Below are 14,853 nucleotides of genomic sequence, written 5' to 3'. Positions count from 1 at the left end.
GGGGTGGGTTAGGCATGGGGTACTTTTCACAAGATCCTCTCATCTTGCCTTAATTTGATTGTGATTTCAGACACCTGTCATGCCTGAGGCGTTCCCCAAAGCGTTATTCGACGCAGTTTTACGTCATAACCTGAGACGTTCCCTTTACAAAGGGAACTCCCACTGCGTCAAATGACGCTTTGTGGAACGAAATACCCACGCCGCCAAGCTAAGGGGAGTGCATGCCCATTGGCAGTGACACCTGTCTGAACCAGCAATTCAGTGAGATGCGAGAACCACTCACCATTAGGTCACACCTCAAACCACAGTTTGTGGGAGCTCACCTTCAGGGAGGCCCGGTGAGGCGTACTACCCGATAGTAAGTCAGGCTAGCTGTCCAGTTGCCTGTTCTTGGGGCTTGCCTCCAGAGAGGCCTGGTAAGGCCTACTACCTGATAGCCAACATAAGTGGGAAATTTGCCTTCAGGGAGACCGGGTAAGGCCTACTACCATCTTAAGTGTGAATTCACCTTCAGGGAGGCATGAGGAGCCAACTACCTGATAGCAACTGGTAACTATGAGCCCTGAGTCCGGGTGATAGTTCTAAGGCAGCCTGCTAAGGCCAGCTCGCCTATCAGAGAGGCCTGGTTGGGCCTACTAGCTGATAGAAAGTCAATTCTGCTACAAAGGTACACTGTTGGGAACCATACTACATCAACATAGCTATTGGCTCCAGCCACAGGAGGCCTTATACGGCTAGCTACCTGGTAGCGGCTATAAAGTATATCCCACAATGTTGGGACTCACCTCCGAGGAGGCCTGTTTAAGGCCTACTACCCATCAGTGAGTCAACTGCCTGAACCACCATGGCCAACCACGTGAAGTAGCTGGCCTACTGCGCTCTCTTGCGGGCTGCCCATTCAAGGACTGCTGAGGCCTACTAACTAATGGCGCAGCCTTCGTTGGCAGATAAGCTGTTTACACAGCGCCAACAGCATCCTGGTGCCTGATCACATTGCCCATGGCAGTGTACTCAGCAAGAAAGCTAGTACTATTGTACACAATGAGGGGAGTACAACATACGCCACTCTGCTTCAACAGAGGCACCAGAGTCAGGGGCCAACCATCTGTACGCATGGGCATCAGCTCATGGCAATGCCCTGGCTTCATAGGAGCGTACTTTGACCAAAAAAAAGAAGTGAAGGCTAGAACTTTCCGCTCGACCCGAGCCATAGTGGTGCGAGGTAGGACAATACAGAACTGAAAGTGAAGTACTCCGACCTACCCTGTATCACAGGGGAATACTCCCACCTGGGCTTGTTTGTGAGCCAAACCACCTACAACCCAATGCTCGAGCAGTAGCTCAGCGAGGTAAGAGAAGCCTATACTGGCTGGCGGCCCAGATCCGTATGCTAGTTCATTACGGCAGGTTCGGGCAGACAGACAGACTCGGTCTCTTCGTTTGAGGCGGACTTCATCGGCGGGCTTCATCTGGGAACCTGACAACCAGACAGTGAACCCTCTTCTTCTCTCGAGAAGAGGGACAGACGAGAGCGGAGAGTTCACAAAGAAAAATACTGACAATTTGTACAAATCTCCATCAGCCCCATAACCTGACACGCCCTGTCGAAATCACGTCTTGCCAGAAGTGTAATTTCCTTCAATGAAAGCAACTCTCAGTTATGAGCTTATAGCATAAAACACAATATGTCCACCCTTTTGTCAATACTGAACGTGTAAATGTTTTTTTTCTCAAATTTTATATAGCCTATCTATTAACATTCTTTCTAAACATCCATCTTCTAATTGATTAAAAAACAAGAAAAAGAAAATCAACAAATTTGCTTAATCCAAAATCCACCAAACCCATAACTGAAACATTATGTGTAATTTCTCAAAAAAAAGTTTTTTGACCTTGTTGTGGAAATTCCCTTGTTGAGACAAGTGTTGCAATAGGCTATGAGATTTGTTTAAAACACTAAATTCCTCAGCACATCTATTTTACAATGCAATACAATACAACTCTAAAACACATCTCTTAAAAACAACAACAATAAAAATTTAAAAAATTAAATAAATAAAAAAAGATCTTGCCAGTAGTTTTGTAGGACCTACCTGTTCATCGTTTGTGTTGTATTCTGAGGAAGACACAGGGAAGCCCCGCCTCTTAAAATCTTTACCGTCATAGATTATTTACATAGCCAAATCTAAAAGTGTATTGGAGAATGAATTATGCGTTTTATATCACACCTTGATTAAATTTGATTTGACAAGTCGGGAAATTTTATGGGACATATGAAAATGGCGTTTGCTAAAGAATTCCAATGTGAGGCTCAAGTTTCCATTTATCCAGAAACGAAACTTAGTGGCTAGCCTAACAAACTATGGCAAGCCAGCTTGACATTTAATCCTTAAATGTATCTATTTTCATACTACTAGTATAGTACTTTTTTTTTGATATCCCAGTATATCTGTTCCATACTAGTACTTATTCTAGCTAATAGTGCTTTTTCTTTAGCTATACCTTTTTTAAAGATATAGTAGCCTACTTATCCATTAGGCTACATCCTATAGTTATTATGAATTAGATACAGGAACTCAGTGCATATTTGTTAGATACCTATATTAAATAGATAATAGTGCTTATTTATTAGACACTTTTACTTATTCACTAGATACCAGTAGTTATTATTAAATAGATGCACCAATGTATAGGCCACAGATATCCATCGGACGATTTTTGATCTATCTACAACCATCGGCATATTGACTACATAAGGCAGATATGACAAACCGATGGTTTATTAATTAACTGAGTGAAGTCACTGAGCTGTATAATGTCTTTTTCATAATCTAACGTTTCTCTCTGGGTAAAATCATTCAGTACTTGCCAAAACAAAATTAAATCTGTACAAAATTCAGAAGGGCTCATCAGTAAGGTCCATCTGGGGTCAGTGTGAATAATGTTTGGGACAATTGAATTGTGCAACACCGTCACTGTCCTGAGCGGCCCAGTGCTGCATCTTCAAAATGATATCAAAATGGCAGTCTTGGTAAGTACCCTTGTAAATATAATTGGTTATGTCTTAAATAAACATAAACAGCTGAGAAATAATACGCTCGTGTAACCATATATAGGATCCGTGCAGCTCTTAAAGTGACAGCAGCCTAATATACCTGATTTGCTGCCGTCTGCGTTTAAATGTTAATCAAACAACAAAAGGCAAATAAAAATCTCTCACCAGTCTTGACTAAATCAATTTTACAACTTTAATAAGGATTAATATGTAATTAATTTATACAGTGAAGAATATGAAGTTAAATACTAACACTTATTAAAGACTTATGCATTAGATATAGTATTTATTTTGATAGTGACTAACTATTCTGTTGTTACAAGAAACACATTTCAGATTTTTACCATCGTCTTCTATGGGGATCTGTCATCTATAGCAATGGCCAAACAATAACTAAATCACAAATAGCTGTCACTGAAATGGTGGTCAAATTATTTTAGCCACTAAATTAAGATAATTCAAAGACATTATATTACTGGGACGAATAAAGGCATGGATGAGACATTACAAAAACTGACAATCACAGATTGTTTATTTCCACATCACTGAACATAAATCCCTAGTAAACAGATTATCCATATATAATAAATTGATATACTCGTACAATGACATTAAAGTGAATGGAAACTATTTTGGTTGTACACTTCCTCCAACTCTTCCGGGGGGACACCGAGGTGCTCCCAAGCCAGCCGGGAGACATATAGTCCCTCCATCCCAGTGGGACGCGCCCAGAACACCTTCCCAGGAAGGCATCCGGAACAGATGCCCGAGCCACCTCGACTGGCCCCTCTCGATTTTGTTAAAATTTTCTTCTTTACAAATTATTACTTGTCCATTCCCTCATACAGTTGTAACAGTCCCTCTGCTGCTTTGCATTTGCCCCACATGTGTCTCTAAGCCAGTTCTTAAATTTCCACTCATCCTTGTTCAAGACCAGGAATCGCCCCAGGACGTCTCGTGCTCTCATTATACCCCTGTTCTGTAGTCGTCCGCCCAGCACAGAACCAATTCCAGGAATCTCATAAACAAGTTTATCCCCCATTGGCTCAGAACAGAAACGTCTGTGTTTCAGGGACGTTGTCATTGCAGCTAATTGTGGGTCGACAACATTTGTTGTTAAAACTGTCTATAGAGAAAATAAACAAGAAAAGGTCTGTATTGTCAAAGGTTCACGATTGATACTAAATATAGTCAAATATATTACACATAGATCCAGAAATATATTCCCATGCAATAGTTCTCATCCAAGTAGGGAATATTTAATGCTGAATTTTAGAAATGAACAAAAAAATATTAACATAATGATTGATGAAGCATAACTTTAAGAGTAGTATTAGTAGCATCCTATAAATATTCAGGAAACTATAAATATTGACAATGCATCCTCCACAGCGTAATAAAATTAGTTTTAGCTTTATCTTTAAAAATCTTCCGACAATTCTGTTACGCACTCACCCAGTCTTTTCCTTTGTATCCTCAACACAAACATTTAAAGCCACACCTTTACAGAGGTGTTTCCTGCCTGTCCTGCTTTTCATTTCATTTAAGTAGATACGTGTCGTGAACAGACCATATATAGAGTTCCTCTAGAAGATCTCTATGTCTCAGCTAGTGAGAACCAGTGAAAACACATTAAGTTGTAATTTTCACAATGAATCGTCATGCGAAATCACATTTATTTCAGCACTTTTGTTTTTATTTCAAAGAAAACTACATATTGTAATTCTGTTTTTCTCTTTTTTATACAAGTACATACATAAACATCAACAGTCATTAGGTAAAAACAAAGCAACTGTGTTGTATAGCTTATAGATATCAAACCAGTGGTAAGAATGCCATGCTAAGTGTACATCAATCTAACCAGACGTACATGAATAAAAATATTCTCTTACTATACTTTGATTTTAAAAGCAGCAGTGCATTAGACTATGATTCTGGACTCTGTAAATCAACAGTCGTTCAAGTTCAGCATTAATACTGTGAAGAGGACAGTGTTTTAAGGGTTATCTGTGCGCTCTCTGTATTGCTATGTGGAATATTTCAAACATATATTGGTTTCACTGGTTCAACACACGGTTTGCTATCACAGATTGTTTAATGCTTTTTCTAATCTGTTTAAAATCTGTCGCTTTTTCCCCCTAGACCATAAATGGGTGCTGCTAGTACAGTCAAATACAGCATTATATAATTCAAACCTTGCAACAAACCCGTCTGACAACGAAAGGGAAAAACTGGCCTGAATCAGCCTTAAAACAAGGAGATAAAACAACTAAAACTAGAAAGATCAAGAAGTATATGAAAATAAATTTGGTTAGCTTTTAAACTAGGTTTGGTTTCCTTATGCATAGCTCATTAACAATAACGCCCAATAAATAGTGGGTTTTCTTCCTCTTTATAGCTCACCTTTGATTTTATTGTTCAAATGTTGTTGTTGTTGATGGATATTTAAACTAAATAGAATTGTTACAAAATAAGATGGAAGATTAGCTACAACAAAAATGAGCCAACACTACAAATAGTAGCATTTCTATCCGCTTCCAATGTGCATCTTCCATTTTATTTGCTGTACATAAATGACCCTGGGATATATAGGACTTAAAAAGAACATTTCTTTGAATTAAGTAATGACTTCAGAACAATTGGTTGAAACATATATATACAGTACATGTTTAGAATCTAGTATGTTAAAGCCAACGGGCAAAAAGTGCAGGGTTACAAGGTTAGCGGGGAGTTCCACAGCCTCGGCTATTGTCCAGCACCTCAAAACCCTGAGCTACTCGTTCATCCTTCACTAAAATCACAGTGCATTAAATATGATGGACTCTGAAAACTGAAATTCATAGGTAATGCAGTTTTAGGTATCATACGTCTCTATTTCAAATGAGAACATACACTTTCATTTGCATTCTAAGCATATTCATACTGTAAATTAGTCTTGATGTGCCACAAAAGTCAAGCCTCTGATCAGCCTGACGAATATATGGAAAGACTGCAGGATAGAAAAACAAAATCAAATGCAAAGGTTTTTTGTACCTGCTGCTGCACAATTTCTTGAAAGCTAATAAATACGATATAGACAAACCCTTGAAAAAAGACCTTCTGTCGTGTCAGAGACAGTATAAAAAAAATAAAATACACAAAATATTTCAAACAGAACAAAAGATGACTATTAGGCATGAGCAGGCATATTACTGGTTCACAATTCAAGGATTCAAACCAAAGACAAAGACCTGTGACAAGCGGGATACTTCTGGAAGAAGAGGGTTATTCCATGTGGATCAGAGTCCAGGTTGTAGAGTTCTCACGGGGGTGAAGAAAAAAAACAAAGTGTGCTTTTACAGCAGATCTTATTTTCACAACGGTCAGAGAGTCTCTCTTCAGAAGGAAGTGTGTCTGTGTATCAAACAAGCATTCATACACTACTTGAGTTGCAGAACATCTTAAGTCTGTGATGAGGCGTGAGCAAGTGGGGTTATTTCTCCACTTGAAACTGTTTATTCGTGATAATGATTTTTTTTTTTGTCACTGTGATGTAGTTTCACTGATTTCCAGGCCATGCTGTTGTAGTTGCGCTCTGAGAAGTGCGTTGTCATTCTTCAGGTCTTCAATCTGCAGGACGATAGACATTCAACATATTACTATTTGCCCAATCAGAGTTGGTCAGCAAACCACCACAGATCTCATAAACTTAATAATCTGTGTTCTAAACCTTACATAATCTCTCAGAAGTCAACAGAGCACATTGAAAATCAGTTTTAGTTTTTTCCTGAAAATTAACTTTTAATATCTCTTAACTCAGCATTTATTTATATTTGCATTATTACTTGCATCTATTGAAAATCCAAGATTCAACCTGATCTAGGGCTCTATGTATTCTACAATGCGTAAAATGTGGATGGAATCACAAAATCCAGTCACAAAAATATAATTTTCTGTATAACATGGAATGGCACAGAATATTGTACAATTTTTGTATGTAATATTGACAGCTAGCTGTTGAAATGGGTATTGCAGGCCAAATTCAAAATATCGGAAAGAGTCGTTTCCCCTGATCCTCCACCTCAGACTCGATGCTCACTGGTTGCCAGATTGAGAACACTCAACAACAGGAAGGAGCGCAACTGACAATGGAAAGTGACAAGCCTCACACTGCAAGTTGATCAGCTAATGTATAGACCATTTCACAAGAACACTGGTCCAGAAGCACTTCCTGTTTCAGTTTGTAACTGTTTTCTTTATTTCACATGTAAAGAAAACATCTTAAAGATGTTTGTTTAACTTTTTGATTCAGTTTTAAATGTTCTGTTGGTTGTATTTTATCCCAGCTTTCATGTAGTGTTAAAAAACTGAAACAGGAAGTGCTTCTGACCCAGTTCGATTGCTGACTTTCATGGCTGCTTTTTTGACGACTCTGGCGTGTCAAAATACTATTGGGTAAATTGGCAGTGGGCGGGATCACATGTGCCAAAACAAAAACAAACATTCCGACATGAAATGCACATTTCAAAGTTGAATGACTGGCTGTACTATTATTTTTTGGAGAAACGAGTTTTTGAATTTAGCATGTGTCCTAAATCTCAGTATTTTTGTGCTTTAGGACAGTCAAAGAAAAAAAAAACCTTTGATTTAAACTGTAAACCTCCACTTTGCTTGCCCCAAAAATAAGAAATTGTTTAAAGGTAATTTGATTACGTTTTAATTTATTTGATTAAATTATTAAAGTTATGTGTTCATTTTATGCATCCACTTTATTAGATTAAATCGTAAAACACAGGATCTAGAAAAAAAAATTATAGGGACCTATTATGAACATTTTGATAAATTATCAATTTGTTAAAGTTTTATGAAGACAAATGATTAGACAAACTTTAGAAAAAAATAAATAAATAAAATAAAATAAAACTGATTTTATAGGGCCCTAATGATCATCAGGTTTTTACACAGTTTTTACTCATTAAAGCAAAAAGAGTGACAAACTTAATACATGTTCATTTTTCAAGTCAACTAGCACTTGTATTGTCATGTTTACAATACATTTTGCAATTAAAAAAATATAATGAGGAAGAAAAGTAGCAAGTGGTTGTCTGACTTTGAGACCCCACTGTATCTCTTACATATTCAACGTTACCAAAAAATATACCTGTTGTCTTAGTAGCTCATTGTCCACTTGTATTCTCTCCACCTCCTTGTAGCTCTCCTGTAACCTCTGGTTAGTCTGTCGGAGTTCTCTAATGTAATCGCATGCTTTCGACAGGATGCCTCCTTTACTCTACAGACGAAAGGTTTTCAATAACATTAGCAGGTGAAAAGAGCTTATATATGTCCCAGAAGAAAAGATCTGGTACTTACTGCTCCAGTTTTGGTATTGTCCATATTGCAGTCTGGGATGATTTTAGACAGTGTGACAATCCAGTTGTTGATTTTGTCTCTTCTTCTCCTTTCCACTACAGAATGAAAAACATTTAGCAACAGTCCAAATTGATCCGTAGTCCGAATTACTCGATGCGTTGCATAGAAGTAGAAGTCAATATTTCAGATGGATACAATTCCTATCCTTCAGTTTGTTGTTGCCGTTGTTTTCTAGCTGCTTTAAAGGATTAGTTCACTTTTGAAAAAACTTTTGCTGATAATTTACTCACCCCCATGTCATCCAAGATGTCCATGTCTTTCTTTCCTCAGTCGAAAAGAAACTAAAGTTTTTAATAAACATTCCAGGATTTTTCTCCATATAATTGACTTCAATGTGAACCAGACAGTCCAAGGTCCAAAAGACAGTTAATAATAGTTTCAGATGCAGCTTCAAATGTCTTTAAACGACACCAGACGATGAATAAGGGTCTTATCATGCGAAACGATCGGTTATTTCAAAGCTTATTCCAAAAATGTAACTTTTCTAAGGACAAATGCTAGCCTTGCTCTATTCTGTGAGGCGCGTTTGTAACGTCACGTATTACGTAATTACGTTCAAAAGGTCACGGGCGACGTAGCCGGAAGTACAGAGTCAGTGTTTACAAGTTGAACGCATAGGTTGAACGTGCAAACTAACTCAAACGCCGTTTACAAAAAAAAGGAATTAAAAGGTAAAACAACGATGTCGGACGATTTTGATTCTGTACTTCCGGCTACGTCGCCCGTGACCTTTTGAACGTAATTACGTATTACGTGACGTTACAAACGCGCCTCACATAATAGAGCAAGGCTAGCATTTGTCCTTCGAAAAATTACAAGTTTTGAAATAACCGATCGTTTCGCATGATAAGACCCTTATTCATCGTCTGGTGTCGTTTAAAGACATTCGAAGCTGCATCTGAAACTGTTAATAACTGTCTTTTGGACCTTGGACTGTCTGGTTCACATTGAAGTCAATTATATGGAGAAAAATCCTGGAATGTTTTCATCAAAAACCTTAATTTCTTTTCGACTGAGGAAGGAAAGACATGGACATCTTGGATGACATGGGGGTGAGTAAATTATCAGCAAAAGTTTTTTCAAAAGTGAACTAATCCTTTAATTGGACACGTTAGAGTTACAGAAGTGAAATGTGCTACAAATGACGTTTCATGTTGATTATTTTTACTGCCATGGTGTAGAGAATAGTTAGAAAGTAAACTGAATATATTTTGAGCTATAAAAAGACATGCATTAGTTCACCTTCATTGTGTTGTGCTCTCCTCCTCTCATCACGAGGTGCCCGGGGGCCATCAATCTTCCTGCGCAAGCACAGAGAGAAGAGAGAGAAAGAGAGAGAGAGATTAAGTTAACTAAACTACCAAAACCACCAAATGAATCTGCACAACACAACACAGCTGAAGCCTATTTGCAAACAAACATTTCTCCAGCCCGTTTACTGATATCACAACAGTTGAAGCACAAATTTCAGTCAGTTTAAATTAAATTTATTACCAAAGATTTGCTGAAATCTGGACAAAAAGGTAACAAGCCTGAAAGAAACATTTAACCCTTTGATTTTTCCTCATTTCGTTTTATTCAGAGGCAAGAATTAATTCAATTTATAATCGGATGTCTTCCGAATATGAAGAAAACTCAAACACCATCATTGAATTAAAAGCCAGCAGCCCAGTAGTGATTAATGGGCTAGTGCAGTGGAATCTGGAGGAGAAGGACGGGCTGGCGGTTGAAAGGGGGTGGGGATGTAAAAGGTCTTCCTCACCAGTCTGATCTGCTGTGTTGAAGAGTCTCATGTTCACCAAGGTCTCTGGGGATGGCAGGCAAGTGGGACAAATTTTTTGGTTGTTTTTCTGACTGTACTCAAACTGATTGGACAATACTTTGCATATTTGTATTTGAAATCATTGCATTGGACAGTTTTTTTCATATTTAAATCAAATTCCACACTCTTTGTTTACAGTTGTTCTGCAAACTGAAATAATTGAGGGATCAAAATAACGTTATGTACAAAGCATTGGGTTCAAAGGATGGACTGGGCCGTGCAGACTGGGTAAAGGGAAGGATGTTGACCCATGAACGGTACTTACGTTGAGTATGTGTGCGTACGAGGGGCGATAGTCCGAGGTGTTCCAGTTTGTAAAACATCTGGTGGACTCATCATCACGTAAAACTGACCTAGAGTAAACAATAAAGGTTAAAATAATATTTTATGAGCAAGAAAGCAGACAAAATACTACTGATTTTAGCAGCTAATACACATTAATTGCTATGTAATAATACACTATACACAATCTTACCGTGTACTAAATGCAATGTGAGATGCTAGAAACACTGCATCTGCGCTGACATACTAGAACCAACATTACCGACTAACGGTGTCAATGGCGAACTCTGTTTTGTGGACTTTGGCATGTGAAACTGACCTCCAGCCTGTGTGAGGGTTGGATCAGACGTGGCCTGCACTGAGACGGCTGTAGCTGTACCGTCACTGACAGTGGCTGCTGGGAAGTAGGCGAAGCGTGTCTCCCCCCCCACTGTTTCCCCTGCTGGACTGCCTCCATTACTAAAAGGGTTCTGGATGACAGCCTAGAAATAGATATAGAAATATAAGATGTGTGCAGGCTAATTTGACACTGCATTCATGTTACTTTTTGAATACACTGCTTCTTTTTCTCCGTATATCCTTCCAGTCTGGTCCACACCTGTGCTACTGCTTGCTGTGTGCCAGTAAAAGCGGCCGTAGACACAACACTGACTGCTGCTCCTCCATCTGCTGCTCCCTCCAAATGGTCCTCTGTTACCTGGACCACGCGATACGTTACCTGTATCAGAAAACAACACAACGAACTTTGATGGGAGACATTTTTGTATCTTTAAGTCAAGCAACCAAAAGAAAGTTTATTATACTCAACACGACTTGCCATATTTAAGTTAATCTACGATTTAAACAGGATGTTCAAAAACAAAAAAGGCAGGATGGGAATTCATTTCATAATGAACAGTGGGTGTTACATACTTAGAATGCAAGTTTGCTAAAAGAATGGCTATTTGCCTAGCATGATACTATCCATTATACAATTAAAGCCAATTCAAAATTTGAATTAATACTATAATTGTATACAAATAGTGTTAAAATACCACTTGGGCGTAAAAGCATTCTCATAAGAGCCATTACTGGGACAGAGTACTCCAAGTCATGTTTTATTACAGAATGACCCCAGTTTGAACCCCTGGAAAGGTCAAAGGTCGCACTGACCTGTCCACCAGAGTTCTCTGTGCGAAACTGGTACTGAACATTGTGGTCTCCAAACGCTGCTGCTTGTTGGACACTCGCTATGGTAACCGCTGCCTGCTCCTCCGCCCCCACCCCCTCTCCTGAGGAATGCACAAGAAATGTCTAAATTAACTGCGTTATATTGATATATGCATTTTTTTTTCTTCTTTTAAACATTCATTTGATGCATACATCCTTTAGCACTGCATGTTTTACTCACCCTCTTGCAGCTGAACAACTTCCTCAGTTTCCTGTTTCTCGTGACTGCAAAGAGAGAGCAAACGTTCCGGGTCATCTTATGAAACCACTCACATCTCTAAGGAAACTCTAGAGATGCAGATAAAAACCAAATAGAGTTTTGGCAGATTCTAGTGATGGAAAGTCAGACCCAATTCTGTCAAATGATTAAATCAAGTAATTTTTTTTAACAACACAGAGTCAAAAACAATAATATTGTTTATTAAAATTGTGTTTTTTTGTAGTTGTACGGTATGTATCTCAGTGTTTTAGTACATGGGGCCAGCTTTACAAACAATGCCATTTTGTTATGACTGTCTTATTAACTAGTTTGACCAACTTGTAGTTAGTTAACGGTAATCACTCTTACTTGTCTGTACCAAATTAGATCAATATACGTTTTTATGTAACTGACTGTGTTGAAGAAAATAATTAGATGACTCTATTGGAAGACTAGTCTAAACAGCCACTGAATATAACTTGAATTTACAATAAATAACACTAAAATTAATGTACATGTCTCAATCACATGTACTGCTTTTCAAATTCCCTCATTTTGCTAATTTATTCTCTCCAACCGCTCAAACAGATTTCCAAAAGAATCGCGAAGAGCGGGTTTGCGAATCGGTTCAATGCAAAGATCCGACTTAAGAACTATTCGTTAAATAACCGGACATCACTAGTACATTATCGAGTCTTAATGCAGAAATTAGAAGGCTAAAAGCGATTTGAAAATCAATTTAAAAACGCCAAATGAACGGAATAAGATGTTCTAGCTATACATTACGATTACCTCCATCATCTATTCTAAAGAGTCAAGAGACCTGTCCAACTTAACGTTACTTAGCAAGGAAACGGTGAACGCCCCCCTTCATTAGCATCATCAAACAACTTGTGAGATAAAAACTTAAGTGAGATCAAAAAAACTACCACCATCAACGTTTCCTTCCTTTGTTATCACAAATGTAGCCAAATAAATATCACGGAATTATAAAGGGGAAAAAATGCTTCAAAATGCATGTAAGTTAAAGCCTCTGACTGCAAAGACTGTGGGTTGGTTGCAGGTTGCAGAGAATGTAACGTAAATCAATGCATTAAACTGCTGAAGAGCTTTTGTTTCGACAGCACTAAACGCGAAATTTCCATTTAATTCCTTTAAAGTGTATATATTTTATTTCTGAAAAGATAACTATTGAATTATCTTGTTAAAATGAAATAAACACCGGTTTGGGGTCATGCATTTTTAATAACCACAAATAGACAAATCACCAAATTAGCAACCGGGCTAATAGTGATATAAATACGACGACGATCAATGTTAAAAGGCCTGCGATCTGTTGTTTTTCTCCCTGCTATTCACATCTTACGTTTGACCCAACAAATTGATGGCATGCATAAAACTTAATAAAAGTCAAAAAATAAAGTTAAAAGATGATTGCTAACTGCCTTGCTATGAAAACAGAGCAGAAAATGGTTGACTGGGGCCTTGAGGGTGCCCGTACATAAAGGACGCGCTCTCACCTCGTCGAGGTGTCCAAGCTCTGATCGAGCATATCCATGAAGGCGAGCGGATTTTAAAATGCGATATTCAGCGACACTTGAAATACGGGAGATGGAAGCGCTGATCACGGGGACAAACACACGGGTCATGTGAGAAAGACAGTCCAGGACACGTGAGGTGCAGGCTGGGCGAGGAGTTAAAATGGAGACCGCTGTGGAGGAAGACGGAAGGTGTACCGGTCGCTGTTTCGCTCACTGCGCGCCTTTGTCGCGTTTGTTACTTCCTCCCGCCCTTCTATCGAGTCGAGCTCTCGACCTGTTGAGTCGCTTAGTGGTTTCTTTTCAGACGTTTTGCTTTCGAGTTAACGTTAGGCATGTTTGTTGGTTTGCTCGTAGGCTTTAATAAATACATTAAAAACTAATTTTCTCCGTATTTCGAAACCGCGAGCTGCATTGTTTCGCTATCTATCTTCTCGTATCCTTCCGCACGCGTTTTAATAGCGGCCACATTTGAGCGCTGCCGCTAATAAAATATGGAGTGGAGTGTTTATTATAACACGTATGAGTTAGGTTGAAATAAAAGAATAAAACATGTTTGGTTGACGTGACAACACGCTTATGGTTGTGTACGTATTCTAACACGGGCTGTATTTCGCAGGTCCGGGGTAGAAACATAAACACGAAGTATAAATTATAGCGATATAACGTTACTTTCAACGTTGAAACTGGAAATTGAATTTCAAATGAGATATAACTAACTGACCAACTGTTAGCCTATTGCTACTACAACCTCGCATGTTTCATAATGAATGACATTAACTTGACGCTTTCAAAACACATTTAATAATTGAGTGAACTTAAAACCTTACATTGTGCCTTAGCCACGATTTAAAGCCTGTCCGTGTGTAAATTCACAACATATAAAAAGTACAAAATACGTGTTTCCTTTGGTCATACCATGGGTCATACTCACAACAGCAAAATGAATCGCAAATATGACGAGTGAGGATTTTTCCTCAGGTGACCCCTGCGATCCAATCCGGGTTTTTGGTCAAACCACATGACACGAATGCAAAAGCAGTGGATAGGAAATAGACATTATCAATCTCTGACATTAATAAACTCGACAATAGAAAATATCTACACAGATTATAAGAAATATGTATTCGATATACATGTGTAACACGTTAGCATTAATAAACATGAGATTGTGTTGCTAGTAAGAGCGTTGTTTTCCCACTTCCCTGTTCAAACCATGGTTCTAACCCAGTCTGTTCTAATCACGAGGCTGTGCTGCATGGCAAATTGAGCTGTTGAAATCAACACAGATACATTTATTACCGTTTAAGATCGGTCATTTAAAAAAAAAAAAAAAAAA

General features: G+C 38.4%; 1 protein-coding gene and 1 pseudogene across 4 annotated transcripts; both read right to left on the bottom strand.

Moving 5' to 3' along the window:
* Positions 1-3,860: 3,860 nt before the first annotated feature.
* Positions 3,861-4,581, bottom strand: LOC120483697 (barrier-to-autointegration factor pseudogene; annotated as a pseudogene). Its single transcript, XR_016147290.1, has 2 exons — positions 4,511-4,581; positions 3,861-4,181 (listed from the first exon to the last, which is right to left on the bottom strand). The product of XR_016147290.1 is annotated as a barrier-to-autointegration factor pseudogene (transcript).
* Positions 4,582-6,430: 1,849 nt separating this feature from the next.
* Positions 6,431-14,552, bottom strand: usf2 (upstream transcription factor 2, c-fos interacting). 3 transcript variants are annotated; one of them, XM_089122737.1, is made up of 11 exons: positions 14,449-14,552; positions 11,959-12,002; positions 11,721-11,839; positions 11,167-11,286; positions 10,888-11,050; positions 10,552-10,639; positions 10,227-10,271; positions 9,707-9,765; positions 8,405-8,499; positions 8,196-8,324; positions 6,431-6,664 (listed from the first exon to the last, which is right to left on the bottom strand). In XM_089122737.1, the coding sequence occupies exons 1-11, from the start codon at positions 14,535-14,537 to the stop codon at positions 6,578-6,580; spliced, it is 1,038 nt and encodes a 345-aa protein (XP_088978863.1). In that variant the 5' UTR covers positions 14,538-14,552; the 3' UTR covers positions 6,431-6,577. The 3 variants fall into 3 exon arrangements, with proteins under 3 accessions (XP_088978863.1, XP_039534732.1, XP_088978864.1); XM_039678798.2 differs by lacking the exon at positions 14,449-14,552 and adding an exon at positions 13,497-13,679; XM_089122738.1 differs by lacking the exon at positions 10,227-10,271.
* Positions 14,553-14,853: the final 301 nt, after the last annotated feature.

The sequence above is a fragment of the Pimephales promelas genome, chromosome 18 (assembly GCF_988280905.1).
Source record: "Pimephales promelas chromosome 18, fPimPro1.hap1.1, whole genome shotgun sequence".
In the NCBI taxonomy this organism is placed as follows: Eukaryota; Metazoa; Chordata; class Actinopteri; order Cypriniformes; family Leuciscidae; genus Pimephales; species Pimephales promelas.
This window is presented reverse-complemented; position numbering and strand designations above follow the sequence as displayed.